The 19,649-nt window shown below is 53.4% G+C and overlaps 1 protein-coding gene across 4 annotated transcripts in view; it reads left to right on the forward strand.

Moving 5' to 3' along the window:
• Window positions 1–19,649, forward strand: part of EPHB2 (EPH receptor B2) — a 128,946-nt gene that overhangs the window by 101,988 nt on the left and 7,309 nt on the right. The window contains exons 6-13 of one of the 4 annotated variants that reach the window (XM_058854924.1): window positions 4,733–4,857; window positions 10,300–10,462; window positions 11,036–11,144; window positions 11,268–11,383; window positions 13,295–13,417; window positions 13,772–14,019; window positions 15,230–15,445; window positions 18,319–18,468. In XM_058854924.1, the coding sequence (XP_058710907.1) occupies window positions 4,733–4,857; window positions 10,300–10,462; window positions 11,036–11,144; window positions 11,268–11,383; window positions 13,295–13,417; window positions 13,772–14,019; window positions 15,230–15,445; window positions 18,319–18,468 (1,250 nt within the window). The remainder of the gene's footprint in view (window positions 1–4,732; window positions 4,858–10,299; window positions 10,463–11,035; window positions 11,145–11,267; window positions 11,384–13,294; window positions 13,418–13,771; window positions 14,020–15,229; window positions 15,446–18,318; window positions 18,469–19,649) is intronic. The other 3 variants (XM_058854926.1, XM_058854925.1, XM_058854927.1) reach the window with 3 other exon arrangements.

Below are 19,649 nucleotides of genomic sequence, written 5' to 3' on the forward strand. Positions count from 1 at the left end.
CACAGTCAGCTGCCTGGGCATCGTGTCAGGATCCAGCTGAAGCTGTTCCTGCTGACTGGACCTGGGAAAGTCACTCTGAGGTCTGGCTGGCTCTTCTAAACTGGTTTGAAAGCTCAGACATCCAGTGCCAGCCCACTGCTGATTCACAGGACTGGGAGCACCCCTGGCACGAAGGCTGTGACAAGGACTATGTTTTGTGGCATTGTAGAGTGCTGTGCTCTGTTAGCAAAAAATCCAGGGATTGTTTCCATCTGCTGGGCAGTCTCAGGGCCACATCTGGGGTCCTGCATCCTCTCTGGGGCTCCCAGTATCACAGTCATGGACAAACTGGAGCAAGTCCAGCAGGACAGTGAGGTTAGCCTGGGGCTGGAGCATGAGAGGTGAGGGCAGCTGAGAGCTGGCTCTGATCAGCCTGGAGAGGAGGAGGAGGCTGAGGGGCATCGAGGGAGAGAGTGGCAGAAACGTCCACAAGGCACAACCAGCAAAATCCCGGTGGAATGTGAGGGAAAGTTTCTGCCCCACAAGAACAAGGCAGCTGAGGGAGCTGCTCAGAGAGCCTGTGGGAGCCCCATCCATGGGATCAGATCCTCTAGGTCTCATCTGGACACAGTCCTGAGCAAAACGATCTGATTTTGAAATTACTCTGCCAGCCTGTGGGGACCAAAAACATCCAGAGATCACTTCTGAGCCAGACCTTCCTGTGACTTCATTCCTGTGCACTCCCTGGTGTCTGTGATAAGAGGAGCAGTCACTGAGGACAGCAGTGAGGAGGTTCCTGCCCTTCCAGAGCCACTCCCTTGCCCCAGGTTTAGGAAAGACGCTGAGGTTGCTGTAGTCACTCATCTCGCCTGCCTCCTCCCACCATTAAGCTCGTTAGATGAGCCCCACCTCATCCATTTGGGTCTTCTGCTGAGCCAGACAAGAGCAGGTTCACCAGGTACCAGATGAGTCACACACGTCCTGCTGTAGCTCTTGTCTTGTTCATCTCCCTCAGGAGAGGCAGGAGATGCCTTGGAGAAGTCCTGTACTCCCAGGCTGGGGAGCAGTGCCTGAAGAACATCCCAGAGACCTCACTTTGACCAGGAGAAACCCAGAGCTGAGGAGCTTCTTCAGCTGCAAGGCCACGGGATTCACAGGATTGCCTAAATCACGGGGTGTTGCCACATCCCAGTGTTGTGGGACAGCTCTGGCTGCACATGGGCCCTGTCCTGGAAAAGCCTGGTGTGTAAATGTGGGATCAGCTCCACAGCAGAGACACCATGGGCTGTGTGCTCCCCTCAGTCCAGTGCCATCCCTGCCACAGGGCATCCACAGAATGCCACATCTTCCTTCTTGTCTCCAGAGACAGAGATGTTTGTCTTGAAAATCGCAGATGTCCTACGGAATCTGTGTCAACAAGGAAGCAGCGAGCTCCGGCAAGAGCTGACAGGCTCCAGAAACATTTACCTGTGTTTTTTCTTCATGCCAGCATGAGAAACTGTTCCCAGGAGTTTGGAAAGATGTGGCCTGAAGCAGTGGGACAGGGATGTCAAGGCGGGAAGGGAACAGTGCCACGGAGCCAGGGGAGGGCTGAGGTGACACAGAGTCTCAGACTGTTGGGTAATGGGGCTTTGCTTGAGCAGAAATCAATGGAAGGACTGGCCTCAGGATCTATTGGAATCATGGAATGGTTTGGATTGGAAGGGCCCTTGAAGATCATCTTGTCCCACCCTCTACCACAGGCAGGGACACCTGCCACCAGACCAGGTTGCTCCAAGCCCCATCCAGCCTGGCCTGGGATGGGAGTTCTCTGCTGTCCTTCTAGTTTTGTTCTCCTGGACAAAATGAAAAGCTCAACAATGCTGCTGAGGCTAATCCTCACCACACTTCAGGAGTGCAGAAGCCCAGGCAGGCGAAGGAAAATGATGCAGCAGTGTGGTGGCAGACCTTGTGTTACCCAAACCCAGCCCCTTGGCACCCAGACATTGGAAACTGCAGTGCTCCCAGCAGAAAAGCAGCAGTGAAGAGGCAGACAGCAGAGCAGAAAAATGGCTTTTGTTGGTGTGTTGGAGAGGAGTTGCTCAGTGATAATTCATTGTGATGTGCAGGAACATGCTGGGGCCGTGCTCGCCCAAGCACCACAGTCCTGCCAGCGCAATCCCAGCTGGCACAGCTCCTGTCACTGCCCCTGATGCCAAGGGGAGCCAGCCTGGAGCTGGGTGAGAGGTGCCTTCCTTTGGGTGCTGCTCCTCCAGGCTGTTTCTCAGAGCTGTCAAATGAGTTGTTCTTCCATGAAATATTGTAAGGGCTGGACTTGGGAAAAGCCCATCTGAGTGCAAACCTCTCTGCATCCATTTGGCCTGGCATGCAAGTGATGGGGAAGCTTTCACACTGCCACTCTCCCAGCCCTGAGGCTTCCCCCGTGCCCTGAAGCTGCTGCAGTGCTGAGCCTGGCAGATGTGCCAGGGTTAAGGCTGGGCTGGAGCTGGGGCTGGGCAGATGTGCCAGGGTTAAGGCTGGGCTGGAGCTGGGGCTGGGGCTGGGCAGATGTGCCAGGGTTAAGGCTGGGCTGGAGCTGGGCAGATGTGCCAGGGTTAAGGCTGGGCTGGGGCTGGGCAGATGTGCCAGGATTAACGCTGGGCTGGAGCTGGGGCTGGGGCTGGGCAGATGTGCCAGAGTTAGGGCTGGAGCTGGGGCTGGAGCTGGGGCTGGGGCTGGGCAGATGTGCCAGGATTAAAGCTGGAGCTGGAGCTGGATCTGGGGCTGGGGCTGGGCAGATGTGCCAGGGTTAAGGCTGGGCTGGGGCTGGGGCTGGGCAGATGTGCCAGGGTTAGGGCTGGGCTGGGGCTGGGCAGATGTGCCAGGGTTAAAGCTGGGCTGGAGTTGGATCTGGGGCTGGGCTGGCAGCCGGGGATGGCCCCGCACTGCCGGGGATGTGCCAGCAGCAGGCCGGGCACCCATGGGTGACAGGGGTGGGTGGGTGTTGGCTGCTCTGCTGTCAGCAGCGAGAATCAGAGAATATCCCAACTTGGAATGGACCCACAGGGATCATCGAGTCCAGCTCCTATGAACGGGCCAGGAGACCAGCTCCTTTTAAAAAGGCATTTATTGAAGGATACAGCTCTGGGTTGGGGGACCGAGGGGTTGCACACACTGCCACTGGACATTGCAGAGGAGGAGGATCCGTGCAGCTTTGTCGCTAGGGCAGAGCTGGGCTCTCCTTCCTCACAGGAGTCCCTAGGAAGACTCTTTTACCTGCTCATAGTCCCCTGGCCCTGGGCAAACATCCCAACAATCCCAGCCTGGGCAACCCTGGGAGCCTTGTCCGAACACTCCCGGAGCTCTGGCAGCCTCAGGGCTGTGCCCATTCCCTGGGGAGCCTGGGCAGTGCCAGCACCCTCAGGGGGAAGAACCTTTCCTGATCTCCAAGCTAAACCCCCCTGACACAGCTCCAGCCATCCCCTGGGTCCTGTCCCCGCTGAGATGGGAGCTGCCCCTCAGGCTTTCCCTGCTCCCTCAGGCTTTCCCTGCTCCCTCAGGCTTTCCCTGCTCCCTCAGGCTTTCCCTGCTCCCTCAGGCTTTCCCTGCTCCCTCAGGCTTTCCCTGCTCCCTCAGGCTTTCCCTGCTCCCTCAGGCTTCCCCTGCTCCCTCAGGCTTCCCCTGCTCCCTCAGGCTCTCCCTGCTCCCTCAGGCTTCCCCTGCTCCCTCAGGCTTTCCCTGCTCCCTCAGGCTTTCCCTGCTCCCTCAGGCTTTCCCTGCTCCCTCAGGGCTGGCAGCGGCTCCCCAGCACACCGGGCCAGAACCGCTCCGAGTTTCCTGTGGAGGTGGCAGCTCCACGCTGTGATCCAGCACAGGTCCCTGGGCAGCTTTTCCCCGGGCGTGGTGCCCACCTGGCCGGGTGTCGGGGTCTCAGCCCGGGCGGCCGGCGGGGCCCGGGCGGCCGGCGGCCGGGGCTGTGCTGTGCGCGGGGCCGGGGGAGGCCGGCTCTCTCTCTCTCCATTGTCAGCGTGTCAGGTCAGCTTTGTGCTGCCTGCTCAGGCTGTTGGATGCACCTCCCGCGATTGGCATGTACAGCTTGCGGCCCCAGCCTGCCTCAGCCTTGGGAAGCTGCTCTGTGCAAACGGGAAAAACACCGATTTCCCCACGGCGGGCAGGGAGGAGGGCATGGTATGGGGCTGGTGGGGCACAGTGCTGTGCCTGCTCCAACCGTGGGCTCCTTCTGCCATTTCCCTACTCGAGACACTGTCCTGTTGGCGCTGGAGATGAATAGATCACACAGACACAGCTCGAGGTGTGGTGAAAAGAAGAGAAAATTTATTTTTCCTCCCAGGATTTATAGGTTTCTGACCACAGCCAGGGATTGGATGGTCAGGATAACACTTTCCCACTGCACTGGCCATGAGAGATGCCCATCACAAGACGTGGAACAGAAAGAATGTACACATATCTATGTTTACAGTTACTGTCCTGGGAAAGTCCTTAGAAAACCATGTCAGCAAGCTCAGAAGCTGAGTTTTCAGGGTGACACTGTTCTACATGTTTTCTAACTACCATTTGTTTCCTCCCCTCACTGCTCTCTACAAACAGCAAAATCCAGGATCTCCTGATCCCTGGACAGCTCTCCCAGTGCAAGAAGTGAATTCCAGAGCTCCAAACAGCAATAACCCACCTGCCCTGGGTTCCCACCTGCCAGGGGGAGGGTTCTACCTGTGCAGGTGTCTGACTGTGCCCCTCTCCTGTCTCTCTCTTCCAGCCCCTTCTGCTGTGTCCATCATGCACCAGGTGAGCCGCACCGTGGACAGCATCACCCTCTCCTGGTCCCAGCCTGACCAGCCCAATGGAGTCATCCTGGACTATGAGCTGCAGTATTACGAGAAGGTACTGAGGGACCTTGGCAGGAGTCACCCACAGCTTTTGGGGAGAGGAGGGGCTGCAGAGCTTCACTGAAGGGCATACAGTGGTTGGTCAGTAGGAGACTTCTCCTGCTGCATTTGGGTGACACGTCGGTGACAGTGGCCGTCAGTCCTTGGGGTCCAGTGATGGTTTCAGTGACCCAAGTGCAGAAAATCCGCTGGTCATTCAGGAGCTTCTCCTGTCACCTCCACAGAGCTGGTGGCAAGTGGACTCATTGCAGGGAGAGGAGGGTAGCCAAGGTCCAGGGTCTGTTTTTTTCCTTTTTGTGTACTGGGGCATCAGTAGGAAGTGGGAATGACAGGGAACATGCAGTCCCAGGCTGGAGCACACTCAGTGGGTGTCCAGCGTTGGAGATTTTCTGGAGTTCTGTCCGTGGGTGCATTTGCACCAAAGGTGAGTTTGGCATCTCAAACCTGCTCCTTCCATAACCTCCCTGTCCAGGCAAGCAGAGGGATTCCAGTCTGGACTGTGCCAGGGTGTCCATCCCACCAGTGGCTCCTCAGAGACCTGAGGACCACGTGAAGGTTGGTGCCAGGCTGAACTTCATCTGTTCAGCCCAGAGGAGATGAGGAGCAGGAGACTTCTCCTTCCAGGAATCTGCCCCCTTGCACAAGAGCTTATAAACTATACATTATAAATTGCAAACTAACTAATTAAAAAGCTTTATGATTAAATGGAACTGAAAATATTTTTCCCAGCAGTTGCCGGAAGAAATGATTAATCCCCCCCACTGCCTGCCTGTGACCTATTTTCTCATCACCAAGAGCCAGAGGGAGAATGGGGAGGAGGGGGGGCTTCTTTGTAAGCTGTTAAATAGGTCCTGACCTATATTGCATAAATCACAGCCATTTATTTTGACCCTTGGAAATGATCCCAGAATACGTGGCAAGATGGATGAGTAGATAACAAGACAGATCTGGGAAGCAAGAGGGGTCCTTTCCCTGGGGACCCTCAGTGTAGAGGCAGAAGATCTCAGGGAGTTCATTCTCCTCCTCTTACTTTATCTTAGTCTCTCACCCTTTTTTCTTTCCTCCCTCTCCTCTGTTTTCTGAGGGAGGCTGTAAATAAAGGGAATTTTTGTCTAAAAGATGGTGCTGCTGTTGGTGGCCAGTCTTTGCAGGCACCCACATCTGCCTGTCCCATTGTCAGAGTTAGGGCACAGCTTGTCCCTGATGATGGGGACAAGTGGCCCCATTCTCAGGCACTGCTGTTCATGGGGCACTAAGCCTGGCACAGAGGGCAGAGCTGGGCCGAGGTTCTCCCTATCCTGGTGTTTCAGAGAACCATGGAATGAATCCCAGAATGGTTTAGGTTGGAAGGCACCTTAAAGCTCATTCAGTCCCACTATCCCAGCTTGCCACAAACCCCATCCAACCTGACCTTGGGCACTTCCAGGGATCCAGGAGCAGCCACAGCTTCTCTGGGCACCCTGTGCCAGGGCCTGCCCACCCTCACAGGGAAGAATTTCTTCCCAATATCCCATCTCTCCCTGCCCTTGGGCAGTGGGAAGCCATTCCCTGTGTCCTGCCACTCTATCCCTTGTCCCCAGTCCCTCTCCAGCTCTCCTGGAGCCCCTTTAGGCCCTGGAAGGGGCTCTGAGCTCTCCCTGGATCCTTCTCTTCTCCAGGTGAGCACCCCCAGCTCTCCCAGCCTGGCTGCAGAGCAGAGGGGCTCCAACCCTGGAGCATCTCCATGGCCTCCTCTGGACAGGCTCCAACTCCTCCAGGTCCTTTCTGTGCTGGGACCCCAGGCTGGGGACATCTCACCAGAGCAGGACAGAGGGGCAGAGTTGTTTGAAGCCCATGAAACTTTTGTTTTTTGCTGGTTCTTGGTTTGAAGAAGGCCCAGTTCTATCTCCCCAGCCCTGATGTTTGTTTGTGCATAGAGACACTGGATCCTGCTCTGGCTGTTGGGCACAGCTGAGTCCCAGGTGAGTCCAGCCATTGCAATGCTGAGTTTTGCAATCAAAAGCCATTTACTGGATCCCTGGGAACAATCCCAAAATGCAGGGCTTTGGCTCTGCCGTGCTCTTCCCCTGCTTCCCATCAATCCAGCAGTTGGATGTGGTGTGTGACACATCCCAGGTGTGTTCTCACTCTGCTGCCAGTCTGTGCAGGGGTGATTTCCTTCCAAATATTTCATTACAAACTGTCCCATGTGCTCCTGAATGCTCAGCAAAGATCTCTGGAGCTGGTTAAGTTGTTTCTAGTGGAAAATTTTTTTCCCCCCCCAGTAGAAAATTATAATTTATTTTCATGAAAACAGCTCAAATGAAGAATAGCAGCATACACAACGTGTATAAAAAACACCTTGGCTCTTCATTTTTAATAGATTCTCTTCTATATAAAGACATAAATTAAATAAAAAAATAGAAGAATTTATTTTAGCGTTGACAGAAAAGAGCTGTTCACAATACCTGAAACAAAGGTGTATTTTTGTTTCTCTTCCACAGATTATTTATAACACTGCTATTCTTAGATGCCATTAAAAATGCCTGTACAAAGGCAACATTATGAGTTTCTTTCACGTGGAGTTGGAGCAAATCCACGCAGATTGTTGCACAAACACTGCCTGACGTGGCTGCCCTCTGCAGCCCTCACCTTAATGTGTTTTTTTTTTTCACTTCCAAGAGGCACCTGCCAACGTTTGTCTTATTAAAAAAGTCTGTGTTGTCTTCATTTAGAAAGGGTGTAGCAGTTTTTATCCCAAGTTGCCAAACTCATCCCAGAGTGTGGGAACTGGAGACCCACTGCAGTGTCAAGCACTGCAAAGAGTAATTAGCCCTCCTCATTATGCAAAATGATTGGGTTTGATGATGCTCAAAGTCACCCATTTTGGAATTGTTTGAAGACATTCAGCCCAATTTAGTCACTAGTGCAAGATTTGAGGAGGCAAAGGAGCCTTTTGATGTCTCCAGCCAGTGCTGGACAAGGGGCATGGGCTGGCTGAGGGATGAAGGGTGGGGGAGACAACCTGTGGAGGTGGAAGTGGAGGTGGAATTAGAGCCCTCCTGGTGCTCAGGAGCTTCTGGCCAGAGCCCAGCACCCCAGGACAAGGTGATCCCAGGGCTTGGACCAAGGGTGCTGGAGCTGCTGCTCCCAGTCTGACCCAGGGGACATCCCTGCCCATGTCAGGGCATGGAACAAGATGGTCTTTAAGGTTCCTTCCAACCCAAACCATCCTGAGGTTCTGTGGTTCTCTGACTTGTTGGAGTCTGTCCTGCAGTGCTGGACACCAGAATCCACGAGCCTGGAGCCAAAGCTGCTGCCTGGTGTTTCCCATCTGTCCTGAGCTGGGGCTGCCCCTTCACCCAGTGCTGCCCAAATCCTTGGAGGGGGCTCTGTCCCAAGAAAACTGGGAGTTCAGGGAGATGGAGAGGAAATCCTGCCAGGGAGCCCTGGGATAGCCTACCTGCAGTCCCAGACCCTGCCCAGGGCCACACTGGGCACTGTCCAGGACTCAGTTGGTTTGGGAGAGGCATTCAAACACTCAGAGGATAATTAAAGTTGGAAAAGCCCTCCAAGATCGGTCAGTCCAACCTCCACCCAACACCCCAGTGCCCACCAAGCCACACTGCCAAGTACAGAATCTCATTTTTTGAGCACTTCCAGGGATGGGGACTCCACCACTGCTCTGGGCAGCGTGTACCAATGCCTGAAAACCCTTTTAATATAAGAAATGTTTCCTCATATCGAGTTTGCACTTCCCTTGGCACAACTTGAGGCCATTTCCCCATGTCCCACTTGATGGGATTCCTGGCTGGGGGCACAAATGTTCCCACAAGTGGTGGATCCCTGTGAGAATCCAGGTGCTGTGGATTCACAGATGCAGTCCCAGCGTGGCAGGACCCTGCTCTCACACGTGGGCATCCCAAAATGCAGCTGTGTGATGGTTTGGCACCCAGCCCTGGCGTGGCTGTGTCCTGCTGTGTTTGCCCCCAAGGCTGTGGCAGATGCCACTGTGCAGGCTTGCAGGAAATCTGCCAGATTCACTCCCTTGACATTTTTTTTTCTTTGCTTTTTTACTTCTTTTTTTTTTTTTTTTTTTTTTTTTTTTTTAATGTGACTTCTTAGAAGCAATTTTTGTAAATCCTTTGGGTGTCTCACAGCCTACCCATGTTTCAAGAGACTTTCTTTGTTGATCAGACTTTGGTTTCAGCTTCAGTTTGACTCGTGGGAAGGAGAACCAGATGAGAACTCAAAAATCAAACCAGTGTGTTATTTTGAATTAGAGTTTCCAAACTCAAAACAAAATCAGCAGGAAAAACAAAACCCCAAACACCACAAACTTCTGCTTGGACTTGGGTTTTAAACCACCTGAGATGCCCTTGGCGAGCTGGAGAGGCCCAGAGAGGTGAAAGGGGAGAAGTGTTTGAGGTAAATGCACGGGTTACTGAGAGGTGATGCCAAGGAGAAAGAACAGCTTTGATAAGGGAGGGTGGGGAGGTGTAAATGGCTTTTCCTTGTGGTCTGGGTTTAAAGGAGAGCACAGCACAAACACACCTTCCTCAGCCAGGCTGACATCAATTTCCCAGGCTATCAACCACCTTGTAGGCTTGGCCATTACATTCCATTTGAAGTCCTCCAGGAGCAGGGATGAGCTTCTCCAAAAGACTTGGACAAATGATTTTAAAACAACTGTGTTGTTAATGCCCTCCAAGGGCCTGGGAGGATTCATCCAAGCCCTTGAGCTCTAAAGCTGTAAACGTTTCCTGACCTATTTCTCTCCTTGCCTGCCTGGGAGAGGTCCAAGGGAGTGCTGAGGCCTGATCAGACAAAGCAGCACCAGTGCTGCAAAGCCACCTGCACCAGTGTGTGACTGCTCCAGTCCTCAGCTGCAAAACTGCAGACAAGGGGCAGAACAAAAGTTTGGAAAAAGTCTCATTATCACTTTGAAATACGCTCTTGGGGTCCCCAGCCTTGGAAATTTGGCTGTGGCCCCTGGAGAAGCAGGCTCTGGGCAGTGGGGTGGGAGCAGAACTTCTCATGAGTTCCAGTGTTCAGGTGGGCTTTACCTCCTGGTGAAGGGAGATGGGAGTTGGGGAAGGGCAAATGGACTGTGCTGAGGCTGGGTAAGGCACAGCAGGAGGGGGTGGAAGAGGAGGAAAGTGCTAAGAAAAAGGCACAGGAGAGAGAAGTTCCCATCTCCCTTGACATCAAGGCTTAGAGAAGCAACGTGAGTTTTGTAGCTACTGCCTTCTTTAGAGCCTTTCCTGGGAGGTGGTGAATAGCCCAGGGATATCCATACTCACTTCCCTGAGTCTGTGTCTCCCTGCCAGGAGGAAAGACCTGTTTGTTCAGACCTTGGTGCTCTCTCCACCCCACTCTCCTGCCCTTCCTCCTTCCAGAAGCACAACGCCTGATTCAGGACCGATGTTTCTGATGATGGTTTGTGTTTTCTGGGCAGGATCTGAGTGAGCTGAACTCAACCACAGTGAAGAGCCCCACCAACACCGTGGCAGTGCAGAACCTCAAGGCTGGCACCATCTACGTGTTCCAGGTGCGGGCGCGCACCGTGGCCGGCTACGGCCGCTACAGTGGGAAGATGTATTTCCAAACCATGACCGAAGGTGAGTCTGCAGCTGCCTCTCTAAAGGTGACTCAGGGTCTAGAGACATGTGGAGACAGACATGCAGCTGGTCCCCTTGCTGTCAGTCCCTTCAAAGGTGTGTTAACAAATCACATTCAACACCTGGAGAGGCCTGCATGTTTGTTCCATGCAGGGAAGGCCCCAATTTCTGCCCAGCTTTTCTGTTGTGGGGATGTGTCTGCTCAGCTGGATGTAGAGGAAGCAAAATTTATGTTCTCTACCTGCACAGCTGCTGATGACAAATGCAGAGCCATGTCTTAATTTTCTAAATTTGTGCTGCTAAATAAAACAGGCCAAGCCAGTTTTCTGGCCCTGGGGCCAAGGACAAGGCACAGCATGCATCCACAGGACTGAACCTTTCCTCCCAAAAGGAACAGCTCCATCCAGCCTTCCTTCTGGGATGCATCCCCCAACCAGAGGGGAGTCCTGACTGTCCCAGAGCAAAGCCATGCCAGGAATCAAACACAGCCCCTGCTCAGGGCCATCCTCTGACTCCGGTGACCTCGTGAGGGATGGCTCATCAGTAACCTGTTCCCTTTCCCCCGTGTGCCAGCCGAGTACCAGACCAGCGTGCAGGAGAAGCTGCCGCTCATCATCGGCTCCTCGGCGGCTGGGCTGGTGTTCCTCATCGCCGTGGTGGTCATCGGCATCGTGTGTAACAGGTAGGGCAGGCTGAGACAGCCCTGGGGCTGGGGGAGGGCAGGGGGAGGGTGCAGAGGTGCCCCCAGAGCGCAGCCCCAGCCCCGAGGGGCCCATGCTGTGCTCAGGTCTCCCTTCCCTTCCAGAAGACGGGGCTTTGAGAGGGCTGACTCGGAGTACACGGACAAGCTGCAGCACTACACCAGCGGCCACAGTACGTACCGGGGGCCCCCCCCAGCCCTGGGGGGCCGCTCGCTGCTCGGTTCGTGCTCCTGTTCACTCAGGGATTGTGGGGAGGGTGTGCATGTGTGTGTGGGCAGGGCAGCTCTGTGTCCCCAGATCCCTGCCCTGCTCTCAGCCCGGTGTCTGAGCATGTCCTCCAGGCCTCTGCGGCAACCAGCACCCCCTGAAGCATCGCTGTCTTCTGCACTGCAGCCTCTGCCACCGCACTGCGTCCTGCTCCTCCAGCTCCTGAGCTTTGCCCATCTCCTGGGCAGCAGTGAGACCCCTTCCCTGAGCTGTCCTGTCCTGCAGAGTGCTGTCCCCCTGCAGGACCCCACAGACCTTTGCTAGAGCCCATCCCAGTGCTCCCAGATTCCAAGATATGAGATGTATCTATATATAGGTATATAACTCAATACCTGACATGCCCTCTCTTGTAGCCTCCCTCTTCCAACATCCCTGTGCAAGGCACTCCCTGACATCCAGCATTCCTGCTCAGCCTCACTGCACACCCTGCCTCACCCCAGTGCATCCTTCTTCCCCCATCCCTGGAAGTGTCCCAAGGCCAGCTTGGATGAGGCTTGGAGCAACCTGGGATAGTGGCAGGTGTCCCTGCCCATGGCTGGGGGTGGAATGAAATGAGGTCATTTAAGATTTATTTCATCCCAAACCATTCCATGATTCTGTGATTAACCCCTGCCTTCATGTTCCTGAAATTCCTTTCTCCCCCTTCACAAGAGACCTGTTGCTCTAACCTTGCTTTATTCCAGTCTCAGTTGTGATTTTCCTGATGTTCCACTTGCAGCTTCAGGATTTCTGCCCTTTTAATACCTTGTTCCTGTACAAATCCAGACCTTGCTCAGAGCATGGAAAACACCAGTAGTGTTTCCACTCAGGACTCACTCTTGCTCTTGCTTTTACCTGTGAAACATGTCCCAAAAGGCAGAGCTGCAGCCCCGTGCCCCAGCAGCCTGAGCTGGCTGCCTCGCTATCACTTACCAGGAAAAGTGACACTTTTCAGGAGACATTATGTAAATGCAGCTCTCAGTTGTGTGTCAGTCTGGGCTGCAAACACACATTCACACGTTCTCCCAGGGCCTGGTGTGGGCCATGACAGCTCCAGGCTGGGATGGGTTCAGTCACTGTGCCTGCACCACTCAGAACAGGGAGCAGCAGAGCTGGTACAGCCTGGGTGCCTTTTAGCCCCTTCCTCACCTGGCCAGAGCTCAGTCCCCAGCAGTGATTGCTGTGCAGACAGATTGCCAAGGCCCAGGGAGCCTGTGAGCACTGCAGAACCCCCTGAATACAAGCAGCACCCTGGAGCTGGCACTCACAGTCTGCTGCTGTGTGGGGCTCCTTATTCAGGGAGCTGTGAGCTCTGCTCTCTAAATAGCCCATTTTGGAATGAGCCAGGGGCCAGAAAATGAGGGTGGAAAGGGGAGAGGCACAGGTGAGAGCTGTCCCACAGTGCTGGGATGTGGCAGAGGCAGTCCAGCCTCACCAGGTCCATTGGCCACTGCCTTTCCCGTGACGTGTCACTGTGTCCCCTGCAAGAGGAACCTGTCTTGTGATTTTCCTAGTGAGTTCCTTGGGCAGGGCTGCCAGTCAGGAGAACAGGGCAGGCTGGACTGTCCCTCCTGCTTGCACAGCTCCTGGAAGGGTCACAGATCCCCCCACAGAGGAGTCTGTCTGCAGTTTGTAGTCCAGGCTCACGATGTAGCTCCCCAACAATGACTTGTGGGCCAGTGTTCATTAAAATCAGCTTTAACAATTCTGTGAAACATGGCTCTGCATGTTCTTTCTCAGACTGTTTCTCTCTGTGTGCTTCGTGCCTTGATTACACAGCTTGCTGAGGTAAAAAGAATGACACTCAAACATTTTTCTCTTTTCCTTGATGCCAACCATTCCAGTTGCATCCATCTGTCTGACTCTCTCCCTCACCTTTATGCAGTGACTCCAGGGATGAAGATTTATATTGATCCTTTCACCTACGAAGATCCCAATGAGGCTGTCAGGGAATTTGCAAAAGAAATCGATATCTCTTGTGTCAAAATCGAGCAGGTGATTGGGGCAGGTAGGTTACCTGGGAATGGCTCAGCAGCACAGCCTCCTTCATGGTGCCAAAATTTGGGAGGATTCAGCCTGATGCCACTAGGGCTGATGCCACTGAGATCTTACTTAGCCTCGGGCTGGACTAGAAGGAGCAGGGGAGTCCAGCAGGGGAGAAGCAAGACCATCAGTTCCCATGTGCATATAATTCCAGATGCAGTGCTCCTCATGGCTGAGAGCAGCTGGAGGGGTGGAGAGGGAGGGAACACGGATCAGGGGGTGGGTGCTCAGCTCAGGGGGAGGCACAGCTGGGGCCAGGGGTCCCTCAGGGGCACAGCAGAGGTGGGGGAGACTCACAGGCCCTACCTTGTGTTCACAGGGGAGTTTGGTGAGGTGTGCAGCGGGCATCTCAAGCTTCCAGGCAAAAGAGAGATCTTTGTGGCCATCAAGACCCTCAAATCTGGCTACACAGAGAAGCAGAGGAGGGATTTCCTGAGTGAGGCCAGCATCATGGGGCAGTTTGACCACCCCAACGTCATCCACTTGGAGGGGGTGGTCACCAAAAGCTCTCCAGTCATGATCATCACTGAGTTCATGGAGAACGGCTCACTGGACTCCTTCCTGCGGGTATGAGATCTGGGAGGGTGCAGCTCTAGAGGCTGTGCTAGCACAGAGGGGATCTGGGGGGAAGGTTCTGGTGTCTCCTGTCACTGGGACAGCTGCTCATAGTGCAGAGGTGTGTTTTGGGATCACTGCACAGTGCAGAGGTGTGTTTTGGGATCACTGCATGGTGCAGAGGTGTTTTGGGATCACTGCATGGTGCAGAGGTGTGTTTTGGGATCACTGTACAGAGCAGAGGTGTGTTTTGGGATCACTGCATAGTGCAGAGGTGTGTTTTGGGATCACTGCACAGAGCAGAGGTGTGTTTTGGGATCACTGCACAGAGCAGAGCTGTGTTTTGGGATCACTGCATAGTGCAGAGATGTGTTTTGGGATCACTGCACAGTGCAGAGGTGTGTTTTGGGAACACTGCACAGTGCAGAGGTGTGTTTGGGATCACTGTACAGTGCAGAGGTGTGTTTTGGGAACACTGCATGGTGCAGAGGTGTTTTGGGATCACTGCATGGTGCAGAGGTGTGTTTTGGGATCACTGTACAGAGCAGAGGTGTGTTTTGGGATCACTGCATAGTGCAGAGCTGTGTTTTGGGATCACTGCACAGTGCAGAGGTGTGTTTTGGGAACACTGCACAGTGCAGAGGTGTGTTTGGGATCACTGTACAGTGCAGAGGTGTGTTTTGGGAACACTGCACAGTGCAGAGGTGTGTTTGGGATCACTGCACAGTGCAGAGGTGTGTTTGGGAACAGAGCTGGGGGTGACAGCACCAGGGCTGTCATTTCTTAGGTGTCTGTCCACTCATCCTAGCGAGAGGCTGTGCCTGCCTGCCCACAGGTGCACATCCAGACTGACCCACGGGCACCCACGGAGGGACAGTCTAACCCAGCTTTAACCCAGCAGGACTCCACCTCCAGCTGCTCTGTCTGAATGTTTCTAGTTCTGGTTTGAAGTGGGTAATTAACTCTGGTGAAGGGAAGTAAGCTGCTCAACAGGAAGAGATTGTCCCTTCTGAGCTCTCCTGTGCAGGGTGGGTGTGTTTTGGGGTGACAGCAGCTGCTGTAGTGGTGCCCTTGGGATGTGTGAGGTGATTAGAGATCTGCTCTGGGAGGGAATGTACTCATGGCATATCCTGCCATGGGTGTGGAAAGAACCTCCTGGCTTCTGCCTGGCCACGAGGGGCTGCAAATCCGCTCCTGTCACCTCTGTCCCCGTGTCCTTCAGCAAAACGACGGGCAGTTCACGGTGATCCAGCTGGTGGGGATGCTGCGGGGCATCGCCGCGGGCATGAAGTACCTGGCGGACATGAACTACGTGCACCGGGACCTGGCCGCCCGAAACATCCTGGTCAACAGCAACCTGGTGTGCAAAGTGTCCGACTTCGGCCTCTCCCGCTTCCTGGAGGACGACACCTCCGACCCCACCTACACCAGCGCTCTGGTAATGCTGCTCTTCCAGCCAGGGTGAAGGGATTTAGTGGGAAAAGGAAAGGGGGGATGTCCCCCCGTGGCGGCACGGAGCCGTTTTTCAGGGTGTCAGCAGTGGAAAGGTCCCTGATGAGAAAGACCAATGGAATGAAGTGAAGGTTTTCCCTTCACAAGGTCCTGTCACTCCTGTGGATAGTTGAGACTTCCTCCAAACATGTTTGCAAACACACACATGTCCCTGAAAAGCCTTTGGCTGGGATCATGCTCTGCACCCTCCTGTTGCCGCTGGAGATGAATGGATCACCCGCACACAGCTCGAGGTGTGGTGAAAAGAAGAGAGAGTTTATTTTTCCTCCCAGGATTTATAGGTTTCTGACCACAGCCAGGGATTGGATGGTCAGGATAACACTTTCCCACTGCACTGGCCATGAGAGATGCCCATCACAAGACGTGGAACAGAAAGAATGTACACATATCTATGTTTACAGTTACTGTCCTGGGAAAGTCCTTAGAAAACCATGTCAGCAAGCTCAGAAGCTGAGTTTTCAGGGCGACACCCTCCCTTGTGTGATTCACCTTTAAGATGAGATGCTGCCCTGACAGATTTGTTGCCAGGGCAGAAAGTCTGGGTTTTTTACCATCACTGTCCAGTCCTGCTGCCCTGCTGTCCTTCCTCATGTCATCTCCCTTGCTCAGCCCCAGGAAGGACAGACTGAAGCGTAGGAAGTGTGGGTGGGTGCCAGATACTAGATACTGATCTTCCAGAGAGTCTCCAAATTAAACAGAAAAGCACTCCTAAAAATGACTTCACGTTCTTGTAGCAGCTTCCCAGGAACACAAGAGCCACCACAAACTCCTGGCTGGTGTCAGGCTACAGAAGGTGCCCCAGGACCAGAGGATTATTTGTTTTTTCTCAGTGAGAGCTCAGCAAGGAGATCTCATAAATACCACACAGAAACGCTCTGCAAAGTGCATCAGGATCAATGCCCACAGCTGGAATTCTTGGAAATCAGTGTTGATAGAGCTGGAGCATGACCTGTAGGAAATCACCTCTCCTGGGTCTTTTGAAGCTGGCAGTGATGAGATGCCTGCCATAGCTCTTAGTGAATTTTATCAGTAGTTGAATACCTAAGAAACACCTAAAAATGTGTGGGTTTATTCTCATCCTTCAACTCATCCATCTTACACAGCCATCAATGGTTTTTACAAACACTAATAACATTTATTTTTCACAACATGTTCCTTACAGCCAATTAACTTTCCCTTCGTTAACTAAATACATGGTGTTTACTGCTATTCTCCATCCCTGGTTTTGTGCCTGTAGCTTTTCTCTCCAATAATAAATTTGTCACCCCTAATTTATTCTTGAACTGTGGGCACTGTAGCAGGACATTTATTACCCCTACCGACAGATTATGTGCACCTACTGTATCAGAAGTATCTTCCTCTGCAAAATGGTTTTTATCATCATTCTCCCAGTGACCTTGTGCCCATGGGTGGGCAGAAGCCACAGGCTGTGGCCTGGGAGGTTCATGCTGGACCTCAGGAAGGTCTTCAGAGTGGTGAAGCTCCAGGTCAGACCCCACAGAGATAGGAGGTCTCACTGATGAAGTGAGTTCCCACAAGAATCCTCCAAAAGTCTTAATTTCTACTTTAGGACTTCTTTTTAGCCATTTTTAAAATCAGTTTGGCAGGAGTTCTGTCAAGAGTCTTCCTGATGGAGAGGACATCCTGTTTGGTATGGGTTGCTACCTCTTCCCCTCTTGTGGAATACATAATAGTTTGTCTGAGATTTGTGGCTGTGAGAAGATTAAGGAACATTATCTTTTTTCATTATCTGGCATGGACTGGGGCTGAGTACTATGAAGTCCTGGGAGACCCTTAATAAGACATGGCAGTTGTTCATTGACAAAATAGAATGGTTTTTAATCTTCTCACAGCCACAAAACACAGACACAGCACAGGGGAAGATTTTCCTTTCAGAAGGTCCCTTGAGTGAATGGCTCGAGTCCAGAGCCCTTGGTAGAAAATGAGGAGGCAGGAAGGGCTTAAGCAGAGCCTTCAATCCCTGTGTCCCCATTTCTGTGTGCCACTCCTGTGCTTAACTCCTCATTGGGGGTGCAGAGTCCTGATTTCTCCACAGCTGGCTGACAGAAACCCCAGTGCCCACCAATTCCATCCCATTTCCCACCAGTGACCCCCCATCCCATCCTGAAGGATCAGAACCTTGTGGACCATATCCACAGACAGCACCCAGCCTAGAAACGGTGTATTGCTGACTTCAAAGAGTGGAAGCTGTAAAATGCTGAAAGGAAGGTGTTCTAATTCCCTTTACTCTGCTCTGGAGGCAGCCAGGTGACAGCAGAAGGATGGACTGAGATCAGTTTGGGTTTTTTACATTCCTGGCTGTTCACTTTCTACCAAAGACCCTCTTAGCTCCAGGGGCAGTTTGCCATGCTGAGGATCAGTGGAGCAGGAGGCAGGGGGAAGGAGCTGCCCTTGATTGAGGTGATGAAGAAGGGACTGAGGGGACACCTCTAAGTGACCTTCAGGGCAGTAATGAAGAGATCAGAGCCAAACTCTTTGCAGTGGCACCAGGTGATACAATAAGAGGTCCCAGACAAAAACATGGCTGGGGAGGTTCAAGGTGAACAACAGAAAAAGCTCCTTCCTCAGGAGGTGGGTGGGACACCAAATGGGAAGAATCATCATCACTGAAGGCTTCCAGCATGGCTGTACAATCCACATCCACCCTGAGGGATAGACAGTCCTGTGCTCCCTTCCTTCTGGGATTTTACCAGAATGCCACAGGCAGATATTGTGGACACTGCTGTTTTCCAGTTGCTCCTGCTGTCTCTGTTCCCATCCCCTGTTTTTACCCCACAGGGGGGGAAGATCCCGATCCGATGGACGGCGCCTGAGGCCATTCAGTACCGAAAGTTCACCTCGGCCAGCGACGTGTGGAGCTATGGAATTGTCATGTGGGAGGTGATGTCCTACGGAGAACGGCCCTACTGGGACATGACCAACCAGGATGTGAGTTCTTGGGAAACCAGGGGCTGAAACATTGGAATGTTCCAGCCTGTGGCATGTCCAGAGCTTTCTCTGGCAGATATGTCCGAGGTCAACACCTTTGGAAGCAATAATGGGAATAATTTGGGGATTTATTCTGGTGCTGCCGTGGCAGAGATTGGGAATTGCACAGCACCCACTGCACAGGGTTCAGGGGAGCACCCCAGGGGTGTTGGCAGATGCTCAGAAAGGGAAGGAGCAGGTGGGTGGAAAAGGAGATGTCCCTGAGCTGAGTGCCTGTGGAGCAGAGCTACATCTGCTGGCATCACAGACACTTCAGGAAAGTCTGTTACAAAGCCACACAATGGCTTGGGTTGGAAGAGACCTTTAAAGATCATGCACTTCCATCCCCACCATCCTGTGGGCTCCCCTAAGGCCTCGCCTTACAGGGAGAGAGCCAAGCTCCCTCTTCCTGTCAGAGGCAGATCAGACCTTTTCCATCTCAGTAGATCTCCATCCATGCCACATCAGGTTTCTCCAAGGTGGGACTATTTCCACCCTAATGCCTGGTGGGAAATTTATTAACATGAATTCCTAGGCCTGGAGCAGGTGGATGACGCCTTAGAACCTTTGGCTGTTCACAGCCTTGCCCCAGCCTCTGCCACATCAGGAAAATGTTTCCATCAGTTCTTGGAGGCAGAGGGATGGGACTTAGGGGGACAATTCCTTTCCTGCTAAGCCATCGTTACCACCTCATTTTCAAGCACATCCTGCACCAGGTGTTCCTGTACCTTCCCCATCCTTCGTCCTTCTCCTGGAGCTCTTCCCAGAGCTGTGCCTGTCCCCAGCCCCTGCTCCCCCTCGGTGGCCCAGAAGCTGTCAGCACTTAGGCACAGCTGGTCCTGCTGTGGAGGAGCGTGGCGGGTATTGAGGGCAGATTACCCTCCTGACCCTGGGGTGTGAGCGCCTGGGGCGGCTGCTGGCAGAGGACACCGAGAGAGCTGGAGCCGCATCTGGGATGTCTCGCTGGCAGCAGGGATGAGTGCTCGGTGTTTGTGTGGTGCTGCTCCCCACCCTGAGCCTCCCCTGCCCTGTTCTGGGCGCTCCTGACACCCAGGGAGCTGGGATGGGGCTCAGCAACCCTTGGGAGGAGCCCTGAGCTGCACAAAGCACATCAGTAGCCGTGGAATCCTTGAGGCTGGAAA

The sequence above is a fragment of the Poecile atricapillus genome, chromosome 22 (assembly GCF_030490865.1).
Source record: "Poecile atricapillus isolate bPoeAtr1 chromosome 22, bPoeAtr1.hap1, whole genome shotgun sequence".
Taxonomy (NCBI): Eukaryota; Metazoa; Chordata; class Aves; order Passeriformes; family Paridae; genus Poecile; species Poecile atricapillus.